Below are 26,183 nucleotides of genomic sequence, written 5' to 3' on the forward strand. Positions count from 1 at the left end.
CTACCTATCGCGACGATGATGACCGTTCGAGGGACTGAACGGAGAAGGCCCAAACGCAATCATGGTTAATTATACTTGCGAGTCGTCAACCAGTCTATCACGGTGTAAGATACCAACGGCTTGATATGGATATATGTCTCTATCTTCAAAAGGAGTGTCACCGCGATCTCTCACGCAACGGTGCTCATTGTGTACCCGTGGCGAAACCAAAATCTCTAGGAAAGAAAAGGGGGAAAAAAAACGTCAACCGCTACCACTCTAGACACCAAACCCTCCCTCCTCTCTGGCCGTAACATGGACCAAGTGCGTCTCAACAAACACCTTTATCTTCCATCAAAAACCGCCGTTGGGGTTCGGGTTCGGCCCCCTCCAGCCGCCCTGGACCTGCGGGAGGACGGCGGAGTCGCCCGGGACGGCGGCGGCGGCCCGGCGGAAGGCCTCGAGGGTCTTCGGGGTATCGAAGCGCTGGTTGATCGCACCGACCATGCCGTTCTGGCAGTGGCGGCCGTTGTTCTGGGCGCAGTAGAACCAGATCGGCTTGTCGTCGCGGACCTCGATCTGGAACACCTCGGGCGACTGGGCGACCGAGCCGTCCGGGTTGGGCGAGACGGGGAAGAAGCCCGAGAAGAAGGTCGTCGGGGATCCCGGAGCGCTGTCGTCGCGGGGCGCGCAGGGCGCGTCGAAGGACGCCTCGACGACCGAGTGGTTCCTCGGGAGGAAGTGGAACTCGACGACGTCGCCCACCTCGGCCACGATGTTCTCCGGGTCGAAGCGCAGGCCCGGGCGGCCGGCGACCACGCTGTGCGTGATGCGCGGGGAGCTCGTCGTCCGGCTCGGGATGCGGTTGGGCGACGCCGAAGAGGGGTTGGCCGGGGCCGCGGCCGCTAGAGGGAGGGTTGCCGCCAGGGATGCGGAGAGGAGAAGCAGCTGGCTGAACATTGTGAAGTCCTTTCGTTGTATATCAGACGGAAGATATGCGACGTTGAGCGGGGAACTTTGATGATTCCCACGACGGTTGTTACTTGAGGATCAGTAAAAGAAGCAAAAAGGGTTGGAGTTGGGAACTTGGTGTTGAGAGCGTTACACAAGTGACTGAGGACGGAACTGTTGATGACGATGATGGTTTGGAAATGGCCAACCTCAGACCAAGGCGCCCATGGTATTAAATACTAAGCTTCATGAGCGCAAGTCATCGTCATTCCCCAGGCGTTCGCAGCCGCAAACATAGTCGTCGCGCGCCTCCATCTTGGAGTCGTCGGAGCTGACAACTTCCGGAACCCCAGCCACGGGGCTGGGCTAATCCGGGGAGTCGGGATCCGTGACGTCGGCTCGTTTGGTGCCCAGTGAGACATCCGAGTCGTCTTCTACTTGGTGATGCAAGAACCACAGGATGCTGACGGACCAGTACTGGGGCGCCTGGTGAGTGGTCAGGCGGCAGCTTATTTGCTCGGCACGTGGCGGCTCCGCGCCGTTTTTAGAACTGGGGATTTGGCGGGGGGGCTGAGCATTGATGTGGTCAGCCTCAACGCCCGACGCCTTGCATGTTTCCATTTCTGTACTCACTTTGGCCCGACTTGGAAATATTACAGATATAGTCGGATCCTGGGTAATCAGAGATACGAATTGACAAGGTGGTCAGCAACTCTAGTTAACGTGAGAACACATGAAATCATCTCGGTCATTAATTGAAGAAATGAAGTATGAAGATTCAAGGCCGATCCCATGCTCGGCGAACCTTTACCATAAGTAGCGACCTGGGAAGCAATGTGGTACCGAGAGGCGGGACACGAGACGGCCAGAGAGGGGAGGAGGCATGTGCGAAAGAATGGGTCCAGCGGGCTTTGAAGCCAGTACATTCAGGAATCCAAGGCAGTGATTCTAAGCGTCTGACTAGAGCTTGGCCGAATCAACTTCGCAGAGACACCTGACATTCGGGTCGGCGACCCGCTGGGCATCGCGATCGCAATAGTACTCAGTTGTTTGTTGGCTGAGGCCGCCCCGGCAGAGAGAATAAGGGCTGAAGTAAGGTACTGAACCGAGTACTGAACCGATAATTGAACCGAGGGCTGAATTGAAACAGACTGCTCTTTCATGTTCAAAAAAAAAAAAAAAAAATAGAAAAAGAAAGAGTAAAGTTGCGGAGATCAGAGCAAAATTTCAGGCCCAGGGCCTTGGGCAAGGTGGAATCAGAAACATCCACGTCCCGCGGGACCGAATTAACGCGACGCGTTCGAGGCCCGCGAGTTGCTTGCGTCTCTATCGTGGAGTCATGGAGTGAAATCTTGGACGTCGCTCAGAGAAGCTGTTGCAAGACTTCTTCAACATGTTTGTTTGGCCTGATGGAATCTCCATCAGGCCAGGTTGTAATGAATTGGGAAAGCGAGTGGGCCACCCCACATTTGCGTGCTCATTTTCAGCCCAAGTGGTGGGTCAATGTCAAAAGAATCGAAACGCGGGATTATGTAATCATGCAGACTGCCCCGGAAGCCAGCTCCCTCACCTCGGTGTGCAGGCCAACGAAGGCTACCCGACTGCGCTAAGCCCAAACAAGACTAGCGCATCTCGCCGCGTTCTTTCAGCCTCTCGCAGATCCAGAAAATCAACTTGCGAGCGCTCCTCCTTGCACCACAACACCCTTCATCAACGACCACTCAACGGCGGACCCTTTGGCACCGCTGTTTTGCCATTCCTTTGGAAACACTGGCGTCGGATCGCATTGCTTCCGTTGGCCGGTTGATGAAATAGACGGCCCGCGCACGGCGAGTTGATGCGTGCGCCCGCATTCTTCGGTGGCGATTTCTAAGCTCGCTCGCCCCGGACGCGACTTCGACTCGGGGAGGTACTCGTCAGCTGTTCGTCGGCTTGCAGCGTGCATCGGTCCCTCATTTTGCCATTCTACGCCAATAAGTAGGGCACTCGCTGTTCTGGGACACTTACTCTTTCCCAGAGTTCTCGCTCGCCCGATTCCGATAACAACGGCCTAGCGTTCGTTCGCCCTCCCTCAAGATGGCCGACTACGCGACTCAGCAGTACAGCAACTTCGAGGGCTACGAGGATGACGACCAGTACGAGACTGGGAACGGGCTTGACGACGTCGGCCTGGCGGACGAGAATGCCATCACACCCGAGGACTGCTGGGAGGTCATCGCGGCGTACTTCGACTCCAAAGGCCTCGTCTCTCAGCAGATCGATTCCTTTGACGAATTCACGTCCACCACAATCCAGTCGCTCGTCGACGAGTATGCCGACTTGACCCTCGACCATCCGAATCCGGGCGACGATGCCGGCCGAGACATTGCAATGCGGAGATATGATATCCACTTTGATAACGTGCTCATCTCGAAGCCGACGCTCACAGAGGCCACCGGCGAAACGACCAGTCTCCTCCCCTACGAGTGCCGCGACCGCAATTTGACGTATTCTGCGCCAATGTACTGTCGAGTCATGAAGCGTGCCCGTGTAGCGATCAATGAGGAAGTGCCCTTGAAGGACATGGATGAGGAGCAGCAAGAATACATGGCGCGCACCGGCGAGGTGCCCAAGATCATCCGCTGGGAAGAGGAAGACACGGGGCCGTCAGAGGGCGCCAAGGGAGATGACCAGAAGGGCGACCTGATCTTCCTCGGCAAACTGCCGGTCATGGTCAAGTCGCAGGTCTGCCATCTGCACGGTGAAGACGAGGAGTCTCTTTTCCTGCTCAACGAGTGTCCGTATGACCAGGGCGGATACTTCATCATTAACGGCAGCGAGAAAGTCCTTATCGCCCAGGAGCGCTCTGCCGCCAACATTGTTCAGGTGTTCAAGAAGCCTCCAGGAGGCAGCGTCTCGTACCAGGCCGAGATCCGCTCCGCCCTGGAGAAGGGTTCGCGGCTCATTTCGTCTCTGCAGATGAAGCTACACACCAAGGGTTCTCCGGAAAAGGGCAGGCTGCCAAACACTGTCAGCGTCACGCTCCCGTACGTGCGCGAAGACGTGTCGCTCGCCATCGTTTTCCGTGCTCTCGGCATTGTGTCCGATGAAGACATCCTCAACCACATCTGTTACGACCGGACAGACACCCAGATGCTCGAGGCTCTGCGGCCCTGTATCGAGGAGGCTTTCTGCATCCAGGATCGCGAGATCGCCCTTGATTTCATTGGCAAGCGTGGCAACGGCAACGCCGGTCAGAACCGCGTCAACCGTGTCCGGGCTGCAAAGGAGCTGCTCCAGAAGGAGATGCTGCCCCACATCTCGCAGACCGAGGGTTGCGAGACGAGGAAGGCCTTCTTCCTGGGCTACATGGTGCACAAGCTTCTTCAGTGCGCCCTCGGTCGTCGGGACCCTGACGACCGTGATCACTTTGGCAAGAAGAGGCTGGATCTCGCCGGCCCCTTGTTGGCCAAGCTGTTCCGTGGCGTCATCAGGCGCATGACCCAGGACCTGATGTCGTACATGAAGCGCTGCATCGACACCAACAAGAACTTCTCCTTGGCGCTGGGCATCAAGCACTCGACCCTCACCAACGGTCTCAAGTACTCGCTTGCCACGGGCAACTGGGGCGACCAGAAGAAGGCAATGAGCTCGACGGCCGGTGTGTCCCAGGTATTGAACCGCTACACCTTCGCCTCGACGCTCTCGCATCTGCGGCGCACCAATACCCCCATCGGCCGCGACGGCAAGCTTGCGAAGCCCCGCCAGCTCCACAACACTCACTGGGGTTTGGTGTGCCCGGCCGAGACGCCCGAAGGGCAGGCCTGTGGTCTCGTCAAGAACCTGTCGCTCATGTGCTACGTCAGCGTGGGCACGCCCGCGGATCCAATCGTCGAGTTCATGATCGCCCGAGGCATGGAGGTGCTCGAAGAGTACGAGCCGCTCCAGTACCCCAATGCTACCAAGGTGTTCGTCAACGGCACCTGGGTCGGCGTTCACCAAGACCCAAAGAACCTCGTCAGCCTGGTCCAGGGGTTGAGGAGAAAGAATGTCATCTCGTTCGAGGTCTCCCTTGTCAGGGACATTCGCGACCGCGAATTCAAGATCTTCTCGGATGCCGGCCGCGTCATGAGGCCGCTGTTTACTGTAGAGCAAGATCCAAACGGCGAGAGCGGCGCCGAGGTTGGCGCCTTGATTCTCAACAAGGAGCACATCGCCCGGCTCGAGGCGGACAAGGAGCTAGGCAAGTATCATCCGGATTACTGGGGCTGGCCGGGCCTGTTGAAGTCGGGTGCCATCGAGTACCTTGATGCCGAGGAGGAGGAGACGGTCATGATCTGCATGACGCCCGAGGACCTCGACAATTTCCGTGCTCGGAAGAGGGGAGAGGTGATTGAGGACACATCGGGCATAGGCAACAACCGGATCAAGACCAAGCCGAACCCGACGACGCATATGTACACGCATTGCGAGATCCACCCCAGCATGCTGCTCGGCATCTGCGCCAGCATCATCCCGTTCCCCGATCACAACCAGTCGCCCAGAAACACATACCAGTCTGCCATGGGCAAACAGGCCATGGGCTTCTTCCTCACAAACTACTCAAAACGCATGGACACGATGGCCAATATTCTCTACTACCCCCAGAAGCCGCTGGCGACGACGCGGTCGATGGAGTTCCTCAAGTTCCGAGAGCTGCCCGCCGGCCAGAATGCTATCGTCGCCATCGCATGCTACTCCGGTTACAACCAAGAAGACTCTGTGATTATGAATCAGAGCAGCATCGACCGCGGCCTCTTCCGCAGTCTCTTCTTCCGCTCGTACACTGACTGCGAGAAGCGGGTGGGCATTAACATCGTTGAGAAGTTTGAGAAACCCAATAGGAGCGACACCCTACGGCTCAAACACAGCACGTACGACAAGCTCGACGCCGACGGCATCGTCGCGCCTGGCGTCCGTGTTTCCGGCGAGGATATCATCATCGGCAAGACGTGTCCTATCAACCCCGACAATGCCGAGCTCGGCCAGCGGTCCGCACAGCACGTCAAGCGCGACGCGTCCACGCCGCTGCGCAGCACCGAAAGCGGCATCGTTGACCAGGTCGTTGTCACGACGAACCAGGACGGCATGCGGTACGTCAAGGTCAGGGTTCGTACGACCAAGATTCCGCAGATCGGCGACAAGTTCGCCTCCCGCCACGGCCAAAAGGGAACCATCGGTGTCACGTACAGGCAGGAAGACATGCCGTTCACGTGCGAGGGTATCACGCCCGACCTCATCATCAACCCGCATGCCATCCCGTCGCGCATGACCATCGCCCACTTGATCGAGTGCTTGCTGTCCAAGGTCTCCACGCTGAAGGGGATGGAGGGCGACGCGACGCCTTTCACCGAGGTGACGGTCGACAGCGTGTCGGACCTCCTCCGCGAGCACGGGTACCAGTCCCGCGGCTTCGAGGTGCTGTACCACGGCCACACGGGCCGCAAGCTGCGTGCGCAGGTGTTCTTCGGGCCGACCTACTACCAGCGCCTGCGCCACATGGTGGACGACAAGATCCACGCCCGTGCCCGAGGCCCACTGCAGATTATGACGCGCCAGCCGGTCGAGGGTCGCGCGCGCGACGGTGGTCTGCGGTTCGGTGAAATGGAGCGCGATTGCATGATTGCCCACGGTGCGGCGAGCTTCTTGAAGGAGCGCTTGTTCGAGGTGTCGGACGCGTTCAGGGTGCACATCTGCGAGATTTGCGGGCTGATGACGCCGATCGCGTATGTTTTCCCCCGCCCCTGCTCTTCCTTCTCCCTAATTTATGACGGTGATGATGATTATGATGATGATGATGCTGATTCGCCTTTTACACATAGAAACTTGACCAAGCAATCCTTCGAGTGCCGGCCCTGCAAGAACAAGACCAAGATTGCGCAGGTGCACATGCCATACGCCGCCAAGTTGCTCTTCCAGGAGCTCATGTCCATGAATATTGCCGCGCGCATGTTCACCAGCCGGTCAGGCATTTCCGTGCGTTAGCGGACAGGTTGGGCGAGGACGCGGCGGCGATATCCAGGGTGGCGTTATAGATGAGGAAAGACGAGAGGGAAGGAGAGAAACTCCAATGCATTCGATGGTCGTTTGGCGTTTCTCTGTTACGCGCGTTCTTACACGACTACTGACTAGTTTATTACCCCCCGAGCTCAGTGAGGAGCGAGCCGGGGCGCCGTTTTGCCGGGGCGCCGTTTTGCCGGGGCGGCTTTCGGTTCTGAAAGATATTGTACCAAGACAGGGAAATGGTTCTGCCAGGTCATCACCTTCAGAGGGTGGCCTTGTAAAAAGGGACCGGGAATCACGATCACACCATCAGCAGTGCTGGTTAGCGGCTTCGTTGAAATTTGGAGCGATGAACGTGGTAGTGATGGTTTATACAGATTACAATGTGCCTAAACCACAGAGCAACCGTTGCTAGCTAGAGAGGACGCAATGATCTATTCTATGATGCTGCTTTCAACATGGTACAGTACAGTATTGTACATTTCGTGTTGTACACGGCCAGTCTTTTTCTTGGCCACTCGGCTGTGTTGTTCATCGTGTCAATGCCTGTTGGGTATTTTTACCAGTTCTCCAGCCGGTCCCCCTCGAGTGTCACCTCCGTCACCTCCCTGTCCCCGTTTGCGCCCCTGGTATCCCCTCTCCTACGGGCGCATCCGCAGTGCTGTCCCGGACCGTCTGCTCCTTCCTGTACTGGGCCTCGAGTTCGCGCTGCATATCGAAATCGGCCTGGCGCTCGCGCTTGATGCGCTGCTGTTCCATGTCGCGAATCACGCCTTGGTGCATTGCCTGGAGGAAGAGATGGTTGGTACACGGCCGTTCGTTACCCAAACGCAGGTCAGATGGGATAGATGAACGAACCTCTTGCTCTGCTTTTTGCTGGAAATGGACGAAGACCACGGTGCTGAGGGCGAAGAGCGAAGTGCCCAGCAGCGTCAACTTGGAGGCGCGGGACATGGCGGGCGGAGTGTGTTGCTTGTTTTTTTTTTTTTTTTGGGGGGGGGGGGGTATTATTGCAGCGGAACCGGCATCGACATCGGAATCCGCATCAGCGGGGCGTGTTGTCGGATGGTGGTTTGGGAAGGCCCCAGAATCGCCAATTCCATTCATTCAGACCACCCGCGCTCTTGAGATGGATGCGAGTGTGAATCAACGGTTTCTGCCGGATCACACCGCCTCCTTTCCCCTTCCCCTTCCCGACTTGGCGCTCCGGCAGACGGACAGCTATTGTATCGAGAAGGTGGAGGCAGTGCCGGCAGCGGGACAGGGGCCCGACCTGTGCCGCTTGGAGCTGTTGTTGGCGCATGTCCCCACTTCGGCTCCATCCGCCCTGGGACTGCGACCGCAGTGCAGCTGCATCACATCCATCGACAACCTACCTGCTGTTGACAACCGCGACGACCTGAAGCTCGGGAGCGAATCTCGACAATACTGACGATTTATCCCCCGCATCATAACCAATTTATACATCTACACCCATCTGACCTCTCCTGTTGCCGCCTCACGATTAGTCTCCCGAGATGGTATGCCCGGCCTTGGTAGCAGTGCAGAGTCTCTCGCTCGTCGTTGAATCTGTATTCTGTTTGGAACGTGTCAGGCTAACAGTGCAAATAGTCTGCCCAAAACTCCGCAGGCATCCAGACCCTCCTCGATGTACGAGCTCTCCTCTTCGCTCCAGTGCACCCAACCGGGGATGGCGCGCGACAGTTCGGTCCGTCGTCGTTGGATACAATCGATTGCTGACGTAGTCGAGGTGGACAGGCCGAGAGGGAGGCATCCAAGATCGTTCAGAAGGGTATGGCAATCTGGCAACCAGTAACGCAGCAAGATGGGAGGGATATACACTAACACGCGCGCCAAACACAGCTCGAGAGTGTACGTATTCCGACGATACGAACTCAGCCCTGGCCGGCGACGGGCGACGGCGACGGGGAGCGGCGACTAACACACCGGACAGACCGCACCAAGAGGGTGAGGGAAGCGCGAGACGAGGCCAGGAAGGAGATTGAGGCGTACCGCGCAAAGAAGGAGGCCGAGTACAAGGCTTTCGAGGCCCAGGTATTATTATCTCCCCCGCTTTTTATTGTTGGTTGTCCTCTCGATGAACCGCATTAGGCACTGACTTTCTTCCCCCTTCCGTCTCTCTAGCACACACAAGGGAACAAGCAGGCCGAGGAGGAGGCCAACAGGGAAGCCGAGGCCAAGATTGCAGAGATCAAGGAGGCGGGCAAGAAGAACCAGGACAAGATCATCAAGGACCTGCTAGCGGCCGTCTATGAGGCTCACCCGACTCCTGCCTCATGAAGGACCAAAAATGCGGGGAAGGAGAGGCGGGGGCGGGGAAAACGACCACGGGGGGAATACGTCGTAGTGTACCCGGTACGGGTCCATAAGGGGCACGTCGTCTTTGAGCTGGTCTCGTGATCGAGACAGAGGGCTCAGGCTGCAGAAACGGGGGGGTTGGGTTATTGTGTTGGTAATATCTACTTCCCGAGATGAAGCATAGAGAAAACGAACTGCGTGGCAGCCCCGTTTGATCACACAATCTGGGCACAGCCCCGTCAACGATGAGATGAGCTTGGTGCCGACCAGAGTATGTATTTTTACAGTGGGGGTTATCGCTACACTTTTGATTGCGCCTGCGTCATTGCAGGAACTGGGCTAGTGTCGTCAGCATCTCTTTGGTATCCTTGCCCTCATCCGACTCGGTATCGATGCCGTCGATCTGCTCTTGGATGGTCTCCTTGATGACGGCCAATGTCTCGTCCCTGTCGGCGAGTAACTCCTGAATCTTCCTCCTCGCCCCGTCATCCTCGGCAACAAGCCAGGCCAGGATGACGTCGATGGTCTGCAGGCAGAAGAGCCCGGCGTCGAGGCGCCGCGAGAACCACTCGTCGGCCATCTCCTCGATCTCGTCCGCGCCCATGCCTTCCTTCTCCTGCTTGATCGCCTCGTCCACCCGCCCGATGATGGCGGCGTAGTCGCGCCTCAGCTTGACCAGCTTCTCCGTCTTCTCGTAGTCCTTCTCCACGAACTTGGCCAGCGTGCGGATCCGCTCGGCCGAGTCGGCGGGGAGCAGGCGCAGCATCGAGGCGAAGATGCCGACCAGGTGCTCCGTCGTCTGGTTGTCGTGCTTCTTCATGAACAAGGTGAACGTGGTCTTGAGCCCTCCCGCCTCCACGATCCTCTGGCACACCTCGGCCCCCGCCTGCCCTCCCCCCGCCGCGTGGTCGAGAAGCCTCAGGGCGGCGGGCTTGCTGAGCTTCCCCTCCTTGAGCATGATCAGGCACAGCTCGACGCCCTCGGCCTCGACAAACTTGGCCTTGCCGTCGGGCTCGTCCGCGATGCTGGTCAGCGCCTCGAAGAGATTCTCCATGTACTCCTCCTCGTCGCCGCCCTTTTCCGGATCGCGCTTGCGATAGGGCGCGACGAGCTGCAGCATCTGGTCCACCGCGTCCAGCTCGGCCAGCCTCCTCCGGTTCTTGGCCGAGTTCTGCACCAGGATGGCGAGGATCTCGGCCGCGTACTGCTTGTTCTGCGACACGGGCGTCTCCTTCCGCGCCGCGCGCTCCAGCAGCCACCTGACCAGCGCGTCCTGCTCCCCGATCGCCTCGGCGACCTCCCGCTTGGAGCACAGGTTCTCGAGCACGCCGAGGGCGCGGTAGACGCCCTCGCGGTCGGCCTCCTGCGCCTCGTCGAGCCGGCCGAAGTTGCTGACCAAGAGGCCGAGCATGTCGGCCTCGAGCAGGGCGTCGACCAGGGCGCCCCACTGCTCCTCGGTGGCGGCGACGTCCTCGTCCGTCAGCTCGCCGATGATCTCGACGGCGTCGAGCGCGATGTCGGTGTTGTCGTGCGCCAGCAGCGAGACCAGGCTGCCGACGCACCCGAGCCCCGCGAAGGACGGGTACAGGTCCGGGTGGTCCGAGAGGATCGAGAGCGCCTTGATGGCCGCGTCCAGGTCGGCCTCCGAGTCGATGAAGCGCGCCGGCTCCGACTCGTACCGCGCCCGCAGCTCCGCGTTGCGGCTGATCTTCTTCTCGAACGCCAGCGCCGTCCGCTTGAGCCACGCCAGGTCGATCGTCTCCTCCTCGTCCGGGACCGCCGCCGCGCCGCCGCGCCCGCCGGCGCCGCCCGTGGCGCTGTCCACGTAATCGAGTATCTCCCGTTCCGTGCGCGTTATGCCGCCGCCGAAGAAACGGCCTTCGTCGTCGTCGCCCGGCTCATCCTCATCCGGGGGCAGGGTCGGACCGTAGTCGCCGTCTTCGGCCTCGTCTTCATTGTCGGGTGGCGGTTGAGGCCCTGCTTCGGCGTCGTCTGTTGGGTCGTCTACGCGCGCATGGCGATTCGAAGTGGAAGAGGAAGATGAGAGCTTTGCGGATTTGTATATTTCGGCTGGTGGAGACGGAGGGGGAAGAAGTTAGAATGCTGGTTGGAAAAAAAAAATCTGGGTAGAGAGAGAGAGAGAGAGAGAGAGCATACTTGGATCACGGACTGGGTCCAGCTTGCGTTTGCTGGGCAACCCGGATTTCTGGCAATTGTCAGACAGGCAAATTGGCAATTGAACATCTAAAGAGGTCATCGTACCTGAAAGAGCTCGTCTATGCTGGTCATGGCGAGCAGTCGATGTGGTGAGATCGGGTGGTTGGCGGGATTGTTGGAGGGGCGGCGCGGCTTTCCAAGTCGCGATTGTTGGAGAGCGGCAGTGGCCAAGAACTGCACAGTCGCCGGGTGGTGTTTCATACGGTGCCGACTTTTGCCGTTGCCCAGCCATGCACAGTGCCGCCTGACCCTGCCCAGTTCTCATGCATCAAGAACACAAACTCCCAGGAATTTTCGTCTGACCTATGTCTCTGGGACCTCCCTGAATTTAAGGGCTATAGCTTCTCGTACTTATCTTTCAAGGCTACCAATTTCGTGACTCTCCCAAAATGCCGCCTACATTAATTCTCGTTCGCCACGCACAGGCGTTGCACAACGTGGACAATAAGTGCCCGTCTCGCCTCTTTGCTGATTTTGTTTATTTTCACTAATTAACACTGCGTACAAGACTACAGCATCCATGACCCGGTGCTCTCAACGCTCGGCCGGCAACAATGTGCTCAGCTGAAGGAACACCTGGCCTCGAGGATACCCCGGGACCTGGACGTCGGCCTCATCATTGTCAGTCCCATGATCCGTACAATCGAGACGGCGCTCCTTGCATTTGGGGAACTCATCGACAGAGGGATACCTATCGTCGCGCACGCAGGCTGGCAGGGTTCGTAGCGATTCTTGTCACTTAATCTTTCATTTATCCATCTCTCCTACTCTTTCCTTCCCCAAATCTCTTATCCAAACATCTGGTCTAATTACTCATCCACAAAAACGGAGTTACCCGAGACAAGCAACTTGATTCTAACAACCCCGCCATTGCTTAGAAAACTCCCTCCAGCCCTGCGACATCGGCACCCCGTTACCCGAGCTGGCCGCCCGCTTCCCGCAGGTCGACTTCTCCCGCGTGGACCCGCTCTACCCGGACAAGACCTCCGCGGCCGCCGCGCCGCCGTACGGCTTCACGCGCCAGGCCGTCGTCGGGCGCGGCCGTGCTGTGTTGCGGGAGCTGCGCACCCGCCCGGAGAAGGCCGTCCTCGTCGTCTCGCACTCGGGCTTCCTACGGGTTGGGGTGACGGGGTGCTACTTCATGAACGCGGACTATCGCGTTTTTGAATTCGAGGACGCCGGGGAGGGGGAGGAGGAGGTGGAAGGCGGCCTCAGGTTGAGAGAGCGGGAGGAGACGAGAAAGGGCGGGATGGGCTGGAGCTGGGACGAGCGGGTGCCGCTGGGGGATGGCCTGCCGGATGCAGATGCTCCTGGAGACGCTTGGGAGGCGGTAAACGGGGTGTGAGCCCCGCGGTGTGTGGCACCTCCACGGATTCAGTCGGTCCTGCGTCAGGAGTGACTCTCGGGGTTCTCAAAGCCTTCCTCCTCCTGCCTAGTCCCTGACCAGTGTGTACGACCAACGCTAGTCGTCCGTAATTATCCGAGTCGTCACTCCTGTCAGAGACCCTCCAGTCAGCACCAATCTGATTTGACTGGTGCATCCGAATCCTCAACAACGGGGCCGCCGACGTCCTCGGTCCAATCACACCAAAGTACTGCGTGTGTTCCTCTAGATAGGTATCGGAAAGTTGCATTAGCTGCTGCTGATGATGACAGACCTTTTTCCGCGCCTTCGTAGCAGAGGCAGAAGGAGGTGTAAGGGGCTAACAGCCTCTAATATGTGAAACTGCGGAAGAAAGGACATACCTTGAGTCACCGTTCCTCCGAAGGAATGGGCATCGGTAAGTGCATTATTCCGCACATCATGAAATTTCTTAATTAATTATTAAATCGGGTAAACAAGCGAGTCAGATGCCGAAGAGAGGCTGTGGCTGCGTAGTCTTTGTTTTAGGGCCGCAAGAAAGAAGAAAAAGATCAAAAGTCTCTAAAGAGTCCGATGAGTCTAAGTAGGGTCTGAGAAATTGTTCAGCAATCGAGTGTGACATTATGTCAGCTTGCGAGTCCGAGAACCGGTTTGGGGATCACAAGACCCGATAGCGAAATGAGAATGTGTTTAATTATGGTCCTCCGCTATGCAAAGTACATTTGGAAGGTAGTGTGCAAGGCACGGTTCGAAGAGATATTTCTGTGTCCTTTTCAAAGTATAATAAGTGGTTCAACACATATCCTCTTCGATGTCCTGCCTAGGTACCCTTCACGTTCGACATCAAAATCGCTGGGGTAATTACTCATCGGACATCAATAAGCAACCTGCCATCCATCTTCGGAGAAGAGGTAATTAATTAACAACTCCGGCATCACTTTTGCATTAACATCTTGGCCTGACCATCGAGAATTCAGATAAGTCAAGCAAGTAAACATACGGTTCTTCGCTACCACCCTTGTCACCATGGTCGTAACGGTGTCCGCCATGCCCACCGAGCGGGCGACTTGCACCTGCGTCGGCCCAGCAGATTCCATAATCAGCCTGCAACCCGGGTGGTCTCAACTGCGGCTGCCACGGTTCTAGCCTCGGCTGCTGTCCCGAAGGTTTCCACATGCTGTGCTAGGATCATGGCTATTGGGACTGCGTACTCTCTCTCGCCGTGCAAGAGTCTCCGTGGATAGGACTTTGGAGTACCTTGGTGTGGTGGGAGCCCAGGAGCTTGGAAGGTCACAGGTTGATGTAGTTACGTGCATTCAGACAACTCCCGCTGTCCTTTAAAAAGAGAGTAGAGTTACTCCGGAGGCGTAACAAGAGAGAAGAAATGGTAGATTGAATAGTTGTATTTTTCGAGTCAGATACCCGTAGACCTGTCTGTTGTGTCCGAACATTTCTTTGCGCAGCGATACCTAATGCCTCTGTGCCTCTCATTCCACCCCGATAGCCAGCTTGGAGCCCAATCTCCAACCGTGAAACACCATCGCCCCAATGGAGATCAGGTTGATATGGATTGCCATGGCGTGGTTTCTTGAAAAAGACTTCCTAAGATGCTGCATGTCGGGAGATGGTTCGCGGTCAACACGGCTCTCTTCCCCAGCATGCAATTTGTCGCGAGTTTCTGTGCACATGATGTCAACAAATATTCTTGCTGTTTGAAGTTGTTTTATTTGTCTCCTTTCTTTTCTGTTTCGGGTATAATTTATGCCTGTTACCTTGATGAATGCAATTCACCATCGCCCGTCGCGTCCGGGGCCCGTACACTACGAGGTTGAAGAGTGCAGTGCCAAGTGCAACGGCGTACGGAATCCAGTTCCCCTTGTGTAGAATCAAGGAGGAAAGGCCATGTGGTGGAAAGGTTAGGGCGCTCAGGATGACCAAGGCTGTCTGTGTCCCAAAATAGACAGGAAAGAGGCGCTTCTGCAAAGTGGTGAACGCTGAGCGGGGAAGAGCGGCGAAGCACACTTTGGTGTTGACAAAGGTTTGGAAGAGTTCGGTGCCGAGCAGGGCCGAGTAGAAAAGCAGGTGAAATGGGGCGGGATTGCTGAAAAATGTCGAAACAAGATTGCTGACCACGTCGTGGAGGGCCATCATGAGGGATCAAATAAGGTAGGGACGTGGAATAATTAATAGGAGTTAAACTAATTAGGTACTTAATTAATTATTGTTTATGTGTGACGGAGTCGAACGACGCAAGTATACCTTGGTGAGATATCTGCCTGTTATAAGTCCCGTCGGCTCACAAAGCGCCGAGGAGTCTCGGTAACGGCGAGCATCTCGGTGCTTCTCATTGCCTTCGAGTTGGAGATGCTTACGCGGCGCTTCCATCGTGCCTCTCAAGTCCCGAGGCTAGTCGGAGGTTAGGGTCAGCACTCAGGTAAGGTACCTAGTTATACTAGAAGGATGCTGCTGACCAGAATAAGCCTTGATTAATACCCAAGGTACCTTATTTACCGAGCGCAATGATTCCCTCATTGACATGGATCGCACCAAGCAGGAGCCAAAGCAACACAAGAAAAACGGCCAAAACCAGAAGGTTCTGACTTTCGCTGCAACGCCATTGTACCTATAATAATACGCCCTGTCGAGATGCTCGAGGTTATCGTGGTATTAGGCGGCCAAGGATCGAAGCTTCCTGCTCGCTCTACGGACATGCGGACAACCAGTCACGGGGCTTTGTTATGTGTCTGCAGCTGAATGTCTGGTCGCAATGCTGGCGATGCCAAGCATCGTGGGTTTTCTCCCATGCGGTGCTGCGAAATTAATTACTAGCCAAGTTGTCGCGCAATCTCGCCAATGCTGGCTCGGTATTGTCAATGCATGGAACGTGGGAAACCACGAGCCGCCCCTGCGTCCGACCAACAGGATTTGGGACCGGCCCGCTTCACCAGAAAGCTTTTTCGACTGGTTCAATGCGGAGGAGCTTGGATTGATCATGACGTCCCAGGTGGCACCTTCCTGCGAATGCTCAGCCTATTACAACGTTTTGGTGTTTCCTACCCTATTTTTTCTTTCCCTCTTGGTTCATTACCTGTCCATTATTATTTTTCCTCAGTATTAATACACCGGGGATTTGACATGGAGTCGGAAGCTGGTTTTTTTCCTTGTCATGCCCTAATATAACTAGGATCGCTGTCTTTGATGTTAAGTATTAATTAGCCTGTATAATTAATTAATAGCGCAAGAGAAAGGGCAAGTTCGTATCGATGATAATTACCTGAATCAGTACTTCGACTAATACTTTAATTCTGTTGCTGCCTCCAACCTGACAACAGCCGTGGGGACGGCTCTTAATTTAATGTTAATTAGGCCAACAAATCTAACCACTTGATGTATTAATAGTTAAACAGGGCTACTTTGCTACGCTCAACTGATTCTCTTCTCAAGATTACCATCATGCTCGTCGGGCAAAACGAAGAACACGTCGTGGATCCGCGGGAGAAGAATCGGCCACTAGACTGCCATGGCAGGCTACAATCTTGGAAAGACCTTCGCCGGGGGGACCGAGAGACGAAACGATGTAGCTGTATGGCTACCTACCTTAATTGAGTATGACGTCTCGCGTATTGTCTCGAAGTGATTGCTCAGGACACGGCGGTTTCCTTGGCATTTCTAGAGAATGCCGCGGAAGCCGCCGGGGAACCGATGTTTTGCTCTACCGGGTTGAGAACACGGCGCTGATGGCGCTGATCGGCAAGTGCACCTTTGGCAACGTTTAATATCGGACCGTGGTATATGTTTGGCCATCCGAGGTTCCTCGTTTAGAAACGGGGGCCGGGATGAACGGATATTGAACCTGGAATGCGAGAAGTCTCCAGCATACTCCGGGCATCCGAACTTTGATTAATCCTCCCAAACGGTTGGATATGACATAGCTTCGCTTGCCGTATCCGGCTCTACCACTGCCAATGTCGCCTGCCGGCGTACTCAAATACAACACTACCCAGTTATAAGACTGGCTGTTATCGTGTGCCCTCCCAATTCTTGGCCCTAGCCTGTCCGTCCGGTAAAATGCAATATAGGCAACCCAACTCATCAAGGCTGTCGTTTCTGATAGGTCTGGATATAGTAAAACGCTGCCAATCCCACCCCCGCAACCTTGCCCCTTCCCAGCCGGCACTTACTTGTGATATCCATCCCCAGGTTCCAAGAATGGAAGGTTTCTGGAGAGTCGATCTTCATGGTTCGGGGGATTTTAAGGAACGTTGGCGGTCCTGGGGGTGGTTTTTGATCGACTATATCGCTTGTGTTTCTTTTGGTCTCGTGAAGAAACAACGGGCAGCGTGTAATTATATATCTCCCACAACACACAAAGTTGAAACAAACACGTTTAGAAGACCCTACACCATGTTCTGGCTGGAGTTCCTCGTGGCGGCTGCCGCCGTCCAGGCGCAGTTCAGCACCACCATGCTACGGTTCGGCTGCTCGCAGCTGACCATCGACCGCATCGACCCGTATGTTCCCTGAAGCTCACGACGAAGAAAAAATTTGGGGGGGGGGGGGGGGTTAGCCTGCTAACCCTATGCTATTCAGGCTCGTCGAGCCGGGTAACATTCCCTCGGCCCACGTTCACCAGATCGTCGGCGGCGTAAGTGCCCTCCTCGACGACACATCTTGCTAATTAGACCTGGTTTCACACAGACAAACACTGACTAAGTGATCTAACTGACCGCGGCCAGAACGCCTTCAACGCCTCGATGCCCACGGTGGACATCTCGCAGCTTGCTTCCTGCACCACGTGCACCTTCGCCCAGGACCTGTCCAACTACTGGACCGCTAACGTCTATTTCCGGGCCCGCAATGGCAGCTTCAAGCGCGTTCCGCAGATGGTCAACGACATGATCGGTGACGCCAACGCGGGCATCACTGTCTACTACACCGCGCCGGGCCCCAACACGGTCACCGCGTTCAAGCCGGTATGCTGCTAATTACGGGCTTGGCTCATTCCTTCCCCTCCTCCCCTTTTCCGTGAATAATCAAGGGGAACCTCTGCTGACGCTGTGCTCCCTCCACCACCCCGCCAGGGCTTCCGCATGTTCTCGGGCGACGTCAACCGCCGCAACTCGACCGGCCTCGGCTCCAAGATCCAGAGCTGCTTCCGCTGCTACGATGCTCCCAACTTTGGCGGCAACATCTATGCGCCCTGCTCCGACCCGCAGCGCGACACCGAGACCTTCCCGACCAAGCCGTGCCCCGGCGGCATCCGCTCGAGCGTCATCTTCCCCATGTACGTCGACGATACGAATGACAATAACACCCCCCTTTTCTGTGGCAGTGCAAAAACCTATAGAACCAAATCCATGGGCTGACCTGATCTGTTCAACCAAACAGCTGCTGGGACGGCCAGAACCTCGACTCGCCCAACCACATCGACCACGTCGCCCACCCCGTGGACGGCCCGGCGCCCTTCGCCGTTGTGAATGGCCAGTGCCCCCAGTCTCACCCGGTCAAGATCCCGCAGGTGCACTATGAAGTAAGTCATTTAAGTACCGTCACACCGGTCATGAGATGTCCGAGTCTGTGGAAAGAACAATTACTTATTCATATTCTCACACCTACGGCAGGTTGTCTGGGACACCACCGCGTTCAACAACCCACAGGACTGGCCCGAGGACGGCTCGCAGCCGTTTGTCCTGTCCACCGGCGATCCGTACGTGTTCCCCCAATCAGAAAAAGGGAACATATTGAACGAAAGCTGACCTCCCCGTTTCCCGATAATAATTACAGCACGGGCTACGGCCAACACGGCGACTACGTCTTCGGGTGGCAAGGCGACGCCCTCCAGCACGCCATGGACAACCGCTGCTTCGGTCCGACCTGCAACGGCCTGACCACACAGGGCTTCGACAAGGCCAACACCTGCAACGTGGCCCCGGTGGTGAACGAGGACAACGAGGGCTGTGAGTGCTCCCCTACCCTTTCTTTCCTTCTTCTTTCCGATGCGTAATTATGATGTATCTGCAACTCTGCGGTGTTCTCGGATCCTGACGGCGTTTTGCGAATGACAGGGCTCGATGAGCTGCCCGGAGGCCACCACGTCATGTAAGAAATCTCTGCGCTGCGCCGTGGTCACAGCTTCGGGGAGGAGGGGTTGCTGTGGCCTTCCAAGATTGGGACATATAATATCGCTGCCGGCTACGTGCCTAGAGAATGGAGAGAGGAGCGTTATTTTGTCGTTCTTTTCCACTTTCACCGCGTAGTTACCCCATCTAGATACCTTTTCCCGCGTTCTATAACCGAGATGAGGCCGTTTGTACGCCAACCATTGCGTCTCGTTCCATCTTTTTCAACAACTTGTCTTGTTAGCTGATCGGGAGATGATCATGTATCAACTCAGCTGAGTGGAATAGTGTGAGAATGCTAGGTAGGAGAATCCCAATTTTCTAACACGGGCAACTAATTATATTCGAGCTTTTCGTTACTGCGTGGCCAAGTTCCGCTATGGACGAAAACTCTCACCAGCCAGGTGACAATCCATGCCACTTTCGGCGCCCTCCCTTGCACGCTCCATCCCGGCGTGAACGACGCTGACCACACGGAAAACCCGGTAAGAATGTCAAGTTGGCTTCGTTTTATTCCCCGTACAGACACGTACATACAAGGGGTATGATACGTCACACGCTACAGCCGGACGGCCGCTTATAATAGGCTGTTGAATACAACCGTTTACATTGACTTGCCATCCAGGGAAGTGGAAAGAGGCCGAGCGAGACCTGGTTAAGGTAGCTTCGGCAGTGGTTCTAGAAGCGAAAGGGTCCGTCCGTAATTCATTCCTTGTTTTTTGGCTTCCTTTAAAAGCCTCGTGTGCTTACATCAGTTGTTGCGTTCATCCGTTTCTGTTGCCTTTTTCAGCAGGGTAGGTAGACAGCTTTTTTTTTTTCCTTTTTTCAATCATATATTTCTCTTTGGTTCTGCTTTCGTGCTCGCTCTCCTAACTTCTCCAAAGTTAATTAGGCAGCATTTCAGGGTGACGGTACTACACGCGTGTCCATACTGGGGAAAAACCCCTTTCAAAACCCCCCTTACGTTCTCATACCATCCCTCTTCTCCGTCGATGATATCAGGAAAGACAGCATGGCCTATCATGATGAAATAGATGGTACACCCCAGCGCAGACAGGTCCGTCTTGACATTCGCGTCGAAGGGATCGTTTCGAGGGCAGGAGAACCTATAGGGCTCTGTACTCCAGCCGTCAAGAAGCACCTTGCCATCCTCCGAAAAGTATCTACCCTGGAAGTCGGAAAGTTTGATGTGGAGATCCTGGTCGAGGAGTAGGTTCGTGGGCTGGATGTCGTAATGGAGGACTCGTTAGGTATAAATCTATATGACCGCCTCGGCTACTTCCCGGCACCAGGCGAGCCCCTGCTTGACCGAAGGGGGTGGTTTGCCGGACTTAAATATATATTCGGCAATAGTATCATCGGTGGCGCGTTCTAGGAAGATTCCCGGATCCGTGAAGCCTTTAAATGCCATATTAATACGCTCATACGGTAGAATGATTTCCAAGAGCTTCCTCTTAACCTCGAGCGGGTCATGGCTCCGCCGGGGGTCAGTGGATATTTAAAGACAGTCGAATCGTCTACCTCTCCAATAAAGGCACTACCTCCTATGGCGAGAACCCGCTTCACTCCTGGGGGGCAGTAGGCATGGTAGACATTAACGGTTGGCTCGTCACCGTTGGACATGTTAAGCCGTGAAAGCGTCGGGGTAGCTCCTTCAGGTTGGCGGGATAAGGATCGACAAACGGGCTCTGCTGGGGTTATTTATAACTTAACCCTGCAGAGTGCGTACCACAGGCGCTGGGGCAGTGTCGGGATGTCTAAGTGCTGTTGTGGCTGGGCCAATCAGTAGGGGGAGTTGGACCTAATTGCTTCGGCAGTTCTTAGGTGACCTGACCAAACCCCTTGTACTTGAGCTGACCAAACCCCCTGTTAAGCGAGCTCGCTTAAGCTGACCTGACCAGACCAAAACTTCAAATTTTTTAGACTGGTCAGGTCAACTTCATCCCTCCCTACAATTCTTAAAGAATATAATTAAATGCTTTATAATGAATTCTAAATCAATTTAATAAAACTATAAAGATTAGTTATTAGATTTTATTACTTTTAAAATTAATATATTTAAAAAGTCTTTTAAAACTAGTTTAGAACTAGTTTAGAATTAATTTAGAATTATTTTAAGACTAAATTAAAACTAATTAAAAAAGTAATTAGAATTAATTCTAAAATAAAGCTCTAAAAATAGTAAATTATATATATTAGGTAAGATTATATAATCTATAATAAAATTAATTTAGAATCGATTTAGAATTAATTCCCTATTTTTTAGAATATTGGTCAGGTCAGCTTAAGCGAGCTTAAGCGAGCTCGCTTAACAGGGGGTTTGGTCAGCTCAAGTACAAGGGGTTTGGTCAGGTCACCTATATACACCTTGCTTCGGACATTGCTTCGGGGATTAGACGTGATGCAGCACTGATAAATCGGTATGCTGCTCAAGAATGTGTGTATCACGCTGCTCAGCATTCGCGTGAAGGATAAGTGGCCCCCCCCCCCTGGATTTGAAATCCCCCCCAAAACCATCTGGAAACACTTGGCACACACACACACACCCCCCTATCTTCTTCAACCACATAGACGGCAGTCTTTTCAACGTCCTACGATATAGGAACCCTCTCTTCAGCCACAGAGCCCTCTCTCTATACGATTCGCTTGTCCCAGTCACAATCAGTCTCGCATCTGGCCCGGCAATGACAAAGCTTTGCATCCAGTTCCCCAGTCTCCCGGCTCTCGCCCATCCCACGCAGCTCACGGCTCACGGCTCACGGGTTAATTAATACAATCTCAAGACAAGACCTTTGCCAGCGCCGTGACCTGGTCCCGCAACGCCTGGCTCTCGCGGGGCGAGTTCTTGAGCACCTTCTCGAGCAGGTGGTCGACCTGGGCGTCCGGGGCGGTCGGGGGGTTGCCCTGGGCGGTCTGGATGCGCGAGAGCTGGAACTGGAGGAAGAACTTGGGCAGCTTGATGGCGAGGCTGCCGCCGACGGAGCGGATGCCGGCCTCGGTGGCGAGGTAGACGTCGAGCCGGCGCTGGAAGGTGGCCAGGTCGGCGGTGCGCAGGGGCGTGGGGGTCGCGAAGCGGTCGAGCGCGAACTCGAGCGGCGTCTGGGACGACGACGTCGCGAAGTTGACGGACGAGAAGGTCACGCCCCCCGACGACACGTCCGGCACCCCCGCGATCGTCGTCCGCGACCTGTCGCACGTCACCCGGTTGCGCAGCTGCGCGGCGACGTCCGACGTCTCCTTGGGCAGCGCCTGGTTGCCGATGACGAAGCAGGCGCCGTTGGCCTGTCGCTCCACGACGGCCGCCGGAGCTAATTAATTAATCGAGAACCCCATGTCAGCTGGTTGAACGCAATGCGAGAGAGTTTGCCCAGAAGTGTGAAATCGGGCGGAGGATGATGCGTACCGGCGGCGGCGAAGCCGGCGGTAAGAGCAAACGCGGCGATGAACTTCATTTTGAGCGTTTCTGTGTGCGTGCGTTCTTTTTTTTTTTTTTTTTTTTTCTCTCTCTGTGAAATAGGTAGGTAAAAAGTTTCGCTTGGACTAATACACACGAGAAGCGAATGATGCCAGCACCAATGAAAAGACAGAAAGAAGGAATACAGATCAAAACAGTTGAAGATCAGAAGGCACGATGAGGATCGGCGGTTAAGTAGTATGAGAAGACGCTCATCGCCCAGCGCCAGGGGATTGCCCTTAAGTTTTTGGTTCGTCTCATGTCAGGCCCGGACCGTGCCGAGTTACCGGGTTGAAAATAGAAATCAGGCTATACAGCAACAGGGATAACCCACGGGTATTCCGTATGCAAGGTGTGAGATCTGATTGTTGTTAATATGTAATGGAACCTCAGTGTTGCCCATAGCAAGCGAAGGAGGCAATCTGGTGGGGGCTGTTTCATAGCTGTGTCGAAGAAACCCCCTTCAACTGGTCCCCCCTTAAGCAACGGTTGTTGTTCTTTCCAACCCTCTCTTTCAAAAAAAAAAAAAGAAATAAAAATAGGAAGCATAGCAATCAAGTGCACCAACATAAATTGGCATAATCACTTATTTACTTTAGTTATTCCTGTTCCTCCGGCGCCGTTATGAAGCGGAGGTTACACTGAGCGCTTGTCCTTGGGGGAGCGCTGGGAAGAGAGCGCGATACTGCAACCCCTCCAGTTTGAGACTAATCACGACAGGAACTCGCCAAGACATCATGGTCGGCAAACAGACACCTGGGATACGGAGAGGCGAATAGGCCTACGGAGCAAATACATACATGGACGTGAAAACAATTATCATTATTCGTTTTTAGCATTTATCATGGAGGAACGGTATTTAATTCAATGGTAAAAATGCGAAGTGATATTATCAAGTACAGGCTTGAACCTAGTTGCAGCAGCCCCGTTCTCTCCTATTCGCTTTGCTCTAATTAATTACTCCGGGATCTGATGTTCGGCCGCAGGGACGCCGGCACGCCATCTGTACTTGGCGGCGACGTGGTTATCGGGCGGGTACTTCTGCCCGGCCACGCCGTAAAAGTTCTCCCTGTAGGTGCCCCCGGGGACGGCGTAGTCGTCCCAGAAGAGTCCCCGCCGGCGCAGCTCCGGGAGCAGCAGGTCGATGATGTCCTTGAAAGACTGCGGGAACAGCGCGTACGCCTGTCGCAGGAGCAGCATATTAGGTCAGCTCAAGCTCAGGTCCTCAATAGCCCCATTGGCATCGAAAGAAGGAAAGAAAAAAGAATGGTCGGCGCAGGGAAGCAGGCCAGACGTACAAAGTTGAAGCCGTCAACGTCGGCCTCGCGGACCCAGGTCTCGAGACCGTCGGCCACCTGGGCGGGCGTGCCCACGATCACGGGGCCGTTACCGCCGATGCTGACGTGCTCCGCAACCGTGTGCTTGGTCCATTTGGAGTTGTGCGGCGAGAAGCGCGCGTAGCCTTCGACCGTCGACCTGTTGTTTCCGGGTTAATAATTGGGCAAGAGAAGAAGCTACTTATTATATGCACACCCATACCTGACCGCGTTGCTCTCGACCTGGCGCAGTTCCTCGTCGTCTCCGTACTGGTCCAGATCGATGCCGGTCCAGCCGCCAAAGAGGGCCAGGGCGCCCTCGTGGGAGGCGTAGCGGCGGTAGTCGGCGAGCTTGGCGCGGGCCTCTTCCTCGGTGGCGCCGAGGATCGGGGTCACGAGGGCCAGGACCTTGATCGAGGTCGGGTCACGGCCGAAGGAGTCGCGGGCGATCTGGCGGACCTCGGCGATGTTGCGGGCGACGACGGCGGGCGAGTGGGCCGAGACGAAGATGGCCTCGGCGTGCTGGGCCGCGAACTGCTTGCCGGCGCGCGACGTGCCCGCCTGCAGCAGCAGCGGCGTCCTCTGGGGGCTCGGGTGCACGATGTGCGGCCCCGGCACGCGGAAGAAGTGGCCGTTGTGGTTGATCTGCCGCACCAGCTCCGGCGCCGTGTACACCCCGCGCTCCCTGTCCAGCTGCACCGCGTCGTCGCGCCAGGACGAGTTGAAGAGCTTGTACATGACCTTGATGTACTCCTCCGCCTGGGCGTAGCGGTCGTCGTGCTGCGGCCCTCGGCAATAACACGCGTTAGAAAGCCGGCCTTTGTCTCATATCAAGTTTATTTGTTTTCTTGAGTGGGGAAATCAGTTAATTAGTCCCTTACCGCAGGCTGCTCCTCGCGACCCAAGTTACGCGCGGCGGAGTCAAGGTAGCTAGTTACTATCTACTCGTCACCAAGGGGTCAGTTAAAACGCCTAAAGCGGCACACGGGAGGGGGATGGCCTTCGTACATTCCAACCCACGCTGAAGCCAAGCCGTCAGTCCAGAGAACGAGGAACAGCAGTTAGTTACATCAGGCACTCCTCGGAGCTATCAGTGACTTACCGGCCCTTCGTCAGGTGGTCGACGGTGGATAACCGGCGGGCGAGGTGGTACGGCTGTTCGTACGTCGTCGAGATGGTCACTCCGAACCCGATACTCTTGGTCGCCGCGGCCATGGCCGGCACGACCGCGAGCGGCTCCGTCACCGGCCACTGGGCCCCGGACACAAGCGCGGGCTCGAGCGACTTCTTGTAGACGTCGTATCCGCCTGAAGCCAGCTGGTCAGCCGAGACGTTTTTGTCTCTTCCCTTGGTGACAGCAAGAGGAAAGTCATGGGAAAAGGGGAGAAGCCGAAAAGGGAAGGGAGAAAAGGGGGGGAAGGCGGGCAACGGCTTACCCAACACGTCGGCGATGAATATCCCGTGGAACTTGGCATCCTCCAGAAGCTTGGCTAGCTCGACCCAGTGCTCGATCTTGTCAAACTCCCAGGACTTGTCTTCTGGATGGCGCCATAAACCGGGCGATTGGTGCCCGCTGCCTGGTGACGAGAGGATCGAGTTAGCGCCAAGAAGGACCACCACGAACATCAACTCTGACGCTCTCCCACTTACACATTTCAACGAATGCATTCAGGACCAACTTCTTCTTGGGCCCGGCCTCCGCAGCTTGTGACGCCATCGCTCCGGGGACTTGATCTTTGACAAAGAAAATAATTAAGCAAAAAGTTTTCCGAGTATCAATGACTATTTTCTGAGTGCGTTCTTGCCACACAACCGAAAACAAAGAAAAAGGAAATTGTGAACCAAACAGCCCCGTCGCCTCCTCACATGAGCTCCTCACGGGATTGATATGGGGGCGGCCGGGAACGGGGAGCCGACGGGCCCGGGGCCGGTTTTCGGCTCGTGTCCCGAGAACCGCAATTGCGCCATCCGTGGTGCGGATGATCTGATTGCAGCGGTGGTAAAAGCCTGCTGAGGGATAGCGGGGTTGCGTTTGGACCACTCGTTCCCAACGCTAGCCTCTCCATTGGGATTTTTTTTTTCTTCTACGCGGTCCGATGTGGAGAGGTGCCCTAGCAGTGAATCCATCGATGACCGCTGCTTACACACTGTCGGACCCGGTCGGAGTTCTCAGAACCACACTTTGCTAGTCTCTCGTTCTGGGACCTGTCAGGAAGCGAATAAACGAAATACAACAGAGATCGGTAAATATTATCTAATTAACAACAACTCGGGTGTATTTGGTTCGTCAGACCTTCAATCCACGGATGGCTGATAATTAATTATGCATGTCTAATTAATTATAAGCTCTAGCATTCCCGGAGGAATCCGACCTCGCTGGATGAGTGTACAACCAAAAGCCCCCTAATTCAGTGGCTTCGCTTATCACACACACACAGAGAGAA

At 55.4% G+C, this 26,183-nt stretch overlaps 11 protein-coding genes across 11 annotated transcripts; 4 read left to right on the top strand and 7 right to left on the bottom strand.

Moving 5' to 3' along the window:
• Window positions 1–139: 139 nt before the first annotated feature.
• Window positions 140–1,407, bottom strand: P884DRAFT_258452 (uncharacterized protein). The gene has a single exon (XM_069441236.1). It carries the CDS (start codon window positions 937–939, stop codon window positions 334–336), a length of 606 nt encoding a protein of 201 aa, XP_069298543.1. The 5' UTR covers window positions 940–1,407; the 3' UTR covers window positions 140–333.
• Window positions 1,408–2,647: 1,240 nt separating this feature from the next.
• On the top strand, window positions 2,648–7,374 carry P884DRAFT_291463 (DNA-directed RNA polymerase II subunit RPB2). Its single transcript, XM_069444100.1, has 2 exons — window positions 2,648–6,674; window positions 6,771–7,374. The coding sequence occupies exons 1-2, from the start codon at window positions 3,007–3,009 to the stop codon at window positions 6,931–6,933; spliced, it is 3,831 nt and encodes a 1,276-aa protein (XP_069298544.1). The 5' UTR covers window positions 2,648–3,006; the 3' UTR covers window positions 6,934–7,374.
• A 177-nt stretch (window positions 7,375–7,551) lies between these two features.
• P884DRAFT_299003 (uncharacterized protein) lies at window positions 7,552–7,905 on the bottom strand (the record flags this gene model as incomplete). The annotated part of the gene is made up of 2 exons (XM_069444663.1): window positions 7,552–7,737; window positions 7,810–7,905. The coding sequence occupies 2 exons, from the start codon at window positions 7,903–7,905 to the stop codon at window positions 7,552–7,554; spliced, it is 282 nt and encodes a 93-aa protein (XP_069298545.1).
• A 477-nt stretch (window positions 7,906–8,382) lies between these two features.
• On the top strand, window positions 8,383–9,536 carry P884DRAFT_258457 (H+-ATPase G subunit-domain-containing protein). Its single transcript, XM_069441237.1, has 6 exons — window positions 8,383–8,471; window positions 8,563–8,601; window positions 8,710–8,743; window positions 8,815–8,823; window positions 8,906–9,006; window positions 9,097–9,536. Exons 1-6 carry the CDS (start codon window positions 8,469–8,471, stop codon window positions 9,250–9,252), a joined length of 342 nt encoding a protein of 113 aa, XP_069298546.1. The 5' UTR covers window positions 8,383–8,468; the 3' UTR covers window positions 9,253–9,536.
• Window positions 9,537–9,592: 56 nt separating this feature from the next.
• P884DRAFT_197965 (Catenin-beta-like protein) lies at window positions 9,593–11,559 on the bottom strand (the record flags this gene model as incomplete). The annotated part of the gene is made up of 3 exons (XM_069438108.1): window positions 9,593–11,340; window positions 11,428–11,476; window positions 11,533–11,559. The coding sequence occupies 3 exons, from the start codon at window positions 11,557–11,559 to the stop codon at window positions 9,593–9,595; spliced, it is 1,824 nt and encodes a 607-aa protein (XP_069298547.1).
• A 317-nt stretch (window positions 11,560–11,876) lies between these two features.
• P884DRAFT_276909 (histidine phosphatase superfamily) lies at window positions 11,877–12,832 on the top strand (the record flags this gene model as incomplete). The annotated part of the gene is made up of 3 exons (XM_069443014.1): window positions 11,877–11,935; window positions 12,003–12,205; window positions 12,366–12,832. 3 exons carry the CDS (start codon window positions 11,877–11,879, stop codon window positions 12,830–12,832), a joined length of 729 nt encoding a protein of 242 aa, XP_069298548.1.
• Window positions 12,833–14,337: 1,505 nt separating this feature from the next.
• Window positions 14,338–14,998, bottom strand: P884DRAFT_197763 (uncharacterized protein; the record flags this gene model as incomplete). The annotated part of the gene is made up of 2 exons (XM_069438091.1): window positions 14,338–14,528; window positions 14,623–14,998. The coding sequence occupies 2 exons, from the start codon at window positions 14,996–14,998 to the stop codon at window positions 14,338–14,340; spliced, it is 567 nt and encodes a 188-aa protein (XP_069298549.1).
• Window positions 14,999–17,254: 2,256 nt separating this feature from the next.
• P884DRAFT_269030 (uncharacterized protein) lies at window positions 17,255–18,953 on the top strand (the record flags this gene model as incomplete). The annotated part of the gene is made up of 8 exons (XM_069442246.1): window positions 17,255–17,361; window positions 17,441–17,495; window positions 17,587–17,823; window positions 17,932–18,134; window positions 18,239–18,380; window positions 18,472–18,557; window positions 18,635–18,807; window positions 18,916–18,953. 8 exons carry the CDS (start codon window positions 17,255–17,257, stop codon window positions 18,951–18,953), a joined length of 1,041 nt encoding a protein of 346 aa, XP_069298550.1.
• Window positions 18,954–19,798: 845 nt separating this feature from the next.
• P884DRAFT_276911 (uncharacterized protein) lies at window positions 19,799–20,592 on the bottom strand (the record flags this gene model as incomplete). The annotated part of the gene is made up of 3 exons (XM_069443015.1): window positions 19,799–20,191; window positions 20,237–20,428; window positions 20,476–20,592. 3 exons carry the CDS (start codon window positions 20,590–20,592, stop codon window positions 19,799–19,801), a joined length of 702 nt encoding a protein of 233 aa, XP_069298551.1.
• Window positions 20,593–21,747: 1,155 nt separating this feature from the next.
• P884DRAFT_269032 (uncharacterized protein) lies at window positions 21,748–22,421 on the bottom strand (the record flags this gene model as incomplete). The annotated part of the gene is made up of 2 exons (XM_069442247.1): window positions 21,748–22,277; window positions 22,373–22,421. 2 exons carry the CDS (start codon window positions 22,419–22,421, stop codon window positions 21,748–21,750), a joined length of 579 nt encoding a protein of 192 aa, XP_069298552.1.
• Window positions 22,422–23,275: 854 nt separating this feature from the next.
• P884DRAFT_291466 (luciferase-like domain-containing protein) lies at window positions 23,276–25,562 on the bottom strand. The gene is made up of 8 exons (XM_069444101.1): window positions 25,390–25,562; window positions 25,176–25,316; window positions 24,842–25,046; window positions 24,748–24,760; window positions 24,621–24,680; window positions 23,963–24,519; window positions 23,722–23,899; window positions 23,276–23,605 (listed from the first exon to the last, which is right to left on the bottom strand). The coding sequence occupies exons 1-8, from the start codon at window positions 25,454–25,456 to the stop codon at window positions 23,381–23,383; spliced, it is 1,446 nt and encodes a 481-aa protein (XP_069298553.1). The 5' UTR covers window positions 25,457–25,562; the 3' UTR covers window positions 23,276–23,380.
• Window positions 25,563–26,183: the final 621 nt, after the last annotated feature.

This window comes from Thermothelomyces heterothallicus (genome assembly GCF_042370625.1).
Source record: "Thermothelomyces heterothallicus CBS 202.75 unplaced genomic scaffold P884_scaffold_8, whole genome shotgun sequence".
Lineage (NCBI taxonomy): Eukaryota > Fungi > Ascomycota > Sordariomycetes > Sordariales > Chaetomiaceae > Thermothelomyces > Thermothelomyces heterothallicus.

Coding starts and splice junctions, on each gene's coding strand:
- P884DRAFT_291466 (XM_069444101.1), bottom strand. CDS start 25,456: ATGGCGTCACAAGCTGCGGAGGCCGGGCCCAAGAAGAAGTTGGTCCTG. Junction 25,047..25,175: donor ATTCATCGCCGACGTGTTGG/GTAAGCCGTTGC, acceptor AGCTGGCTTCAG/GCGGATACGACGTCTACAAG. Junction 23,606..23,721: donor ACGTTGACGGCTTCAACTTT/GTACGTCTGGCC, acceptor CTCCTGCGACAG/GCGTACGCGCTGTTCCCGCA.
- P884DRAFT_291463 (XM_069444100.1), top strand. CDS start 3,007: ATGGCCGACTACGCGACTCAGCAGTACAGCAACTTCGAGGGCTACGAG. Junction 6,675..6,770: donor GGGCTGATGACGCCGATCGC/GTATGTTTTCCC, acceptor TTTTACACATAG/AAACTTGACCAAGCAATCCT.
- P884DRAFT_258452 (XM_069441236.1), bottom strand. CDS start 939: ATGTTCAGCCAGCTGCTTCTCCTCTCCGCATCCCTGGCGGCAACCCTC.
- P884DRAFT_258457 (XM_069441237.1), top strand. Junction 8,602..8,709: donor GCATCCAGACCCTCCTCGAT/GTACGAGCTCTC, acceptor CGAGGTGGACAG/GCCGAGAGGGAGGCATCCAA. Junction 9,007..9,096: donor ACAAGGCTTTCGAGGCCCAG/GTATTATTATCT, acceptor CCGTCTCTCTAG/CACACACAAGGGAACAAGCA.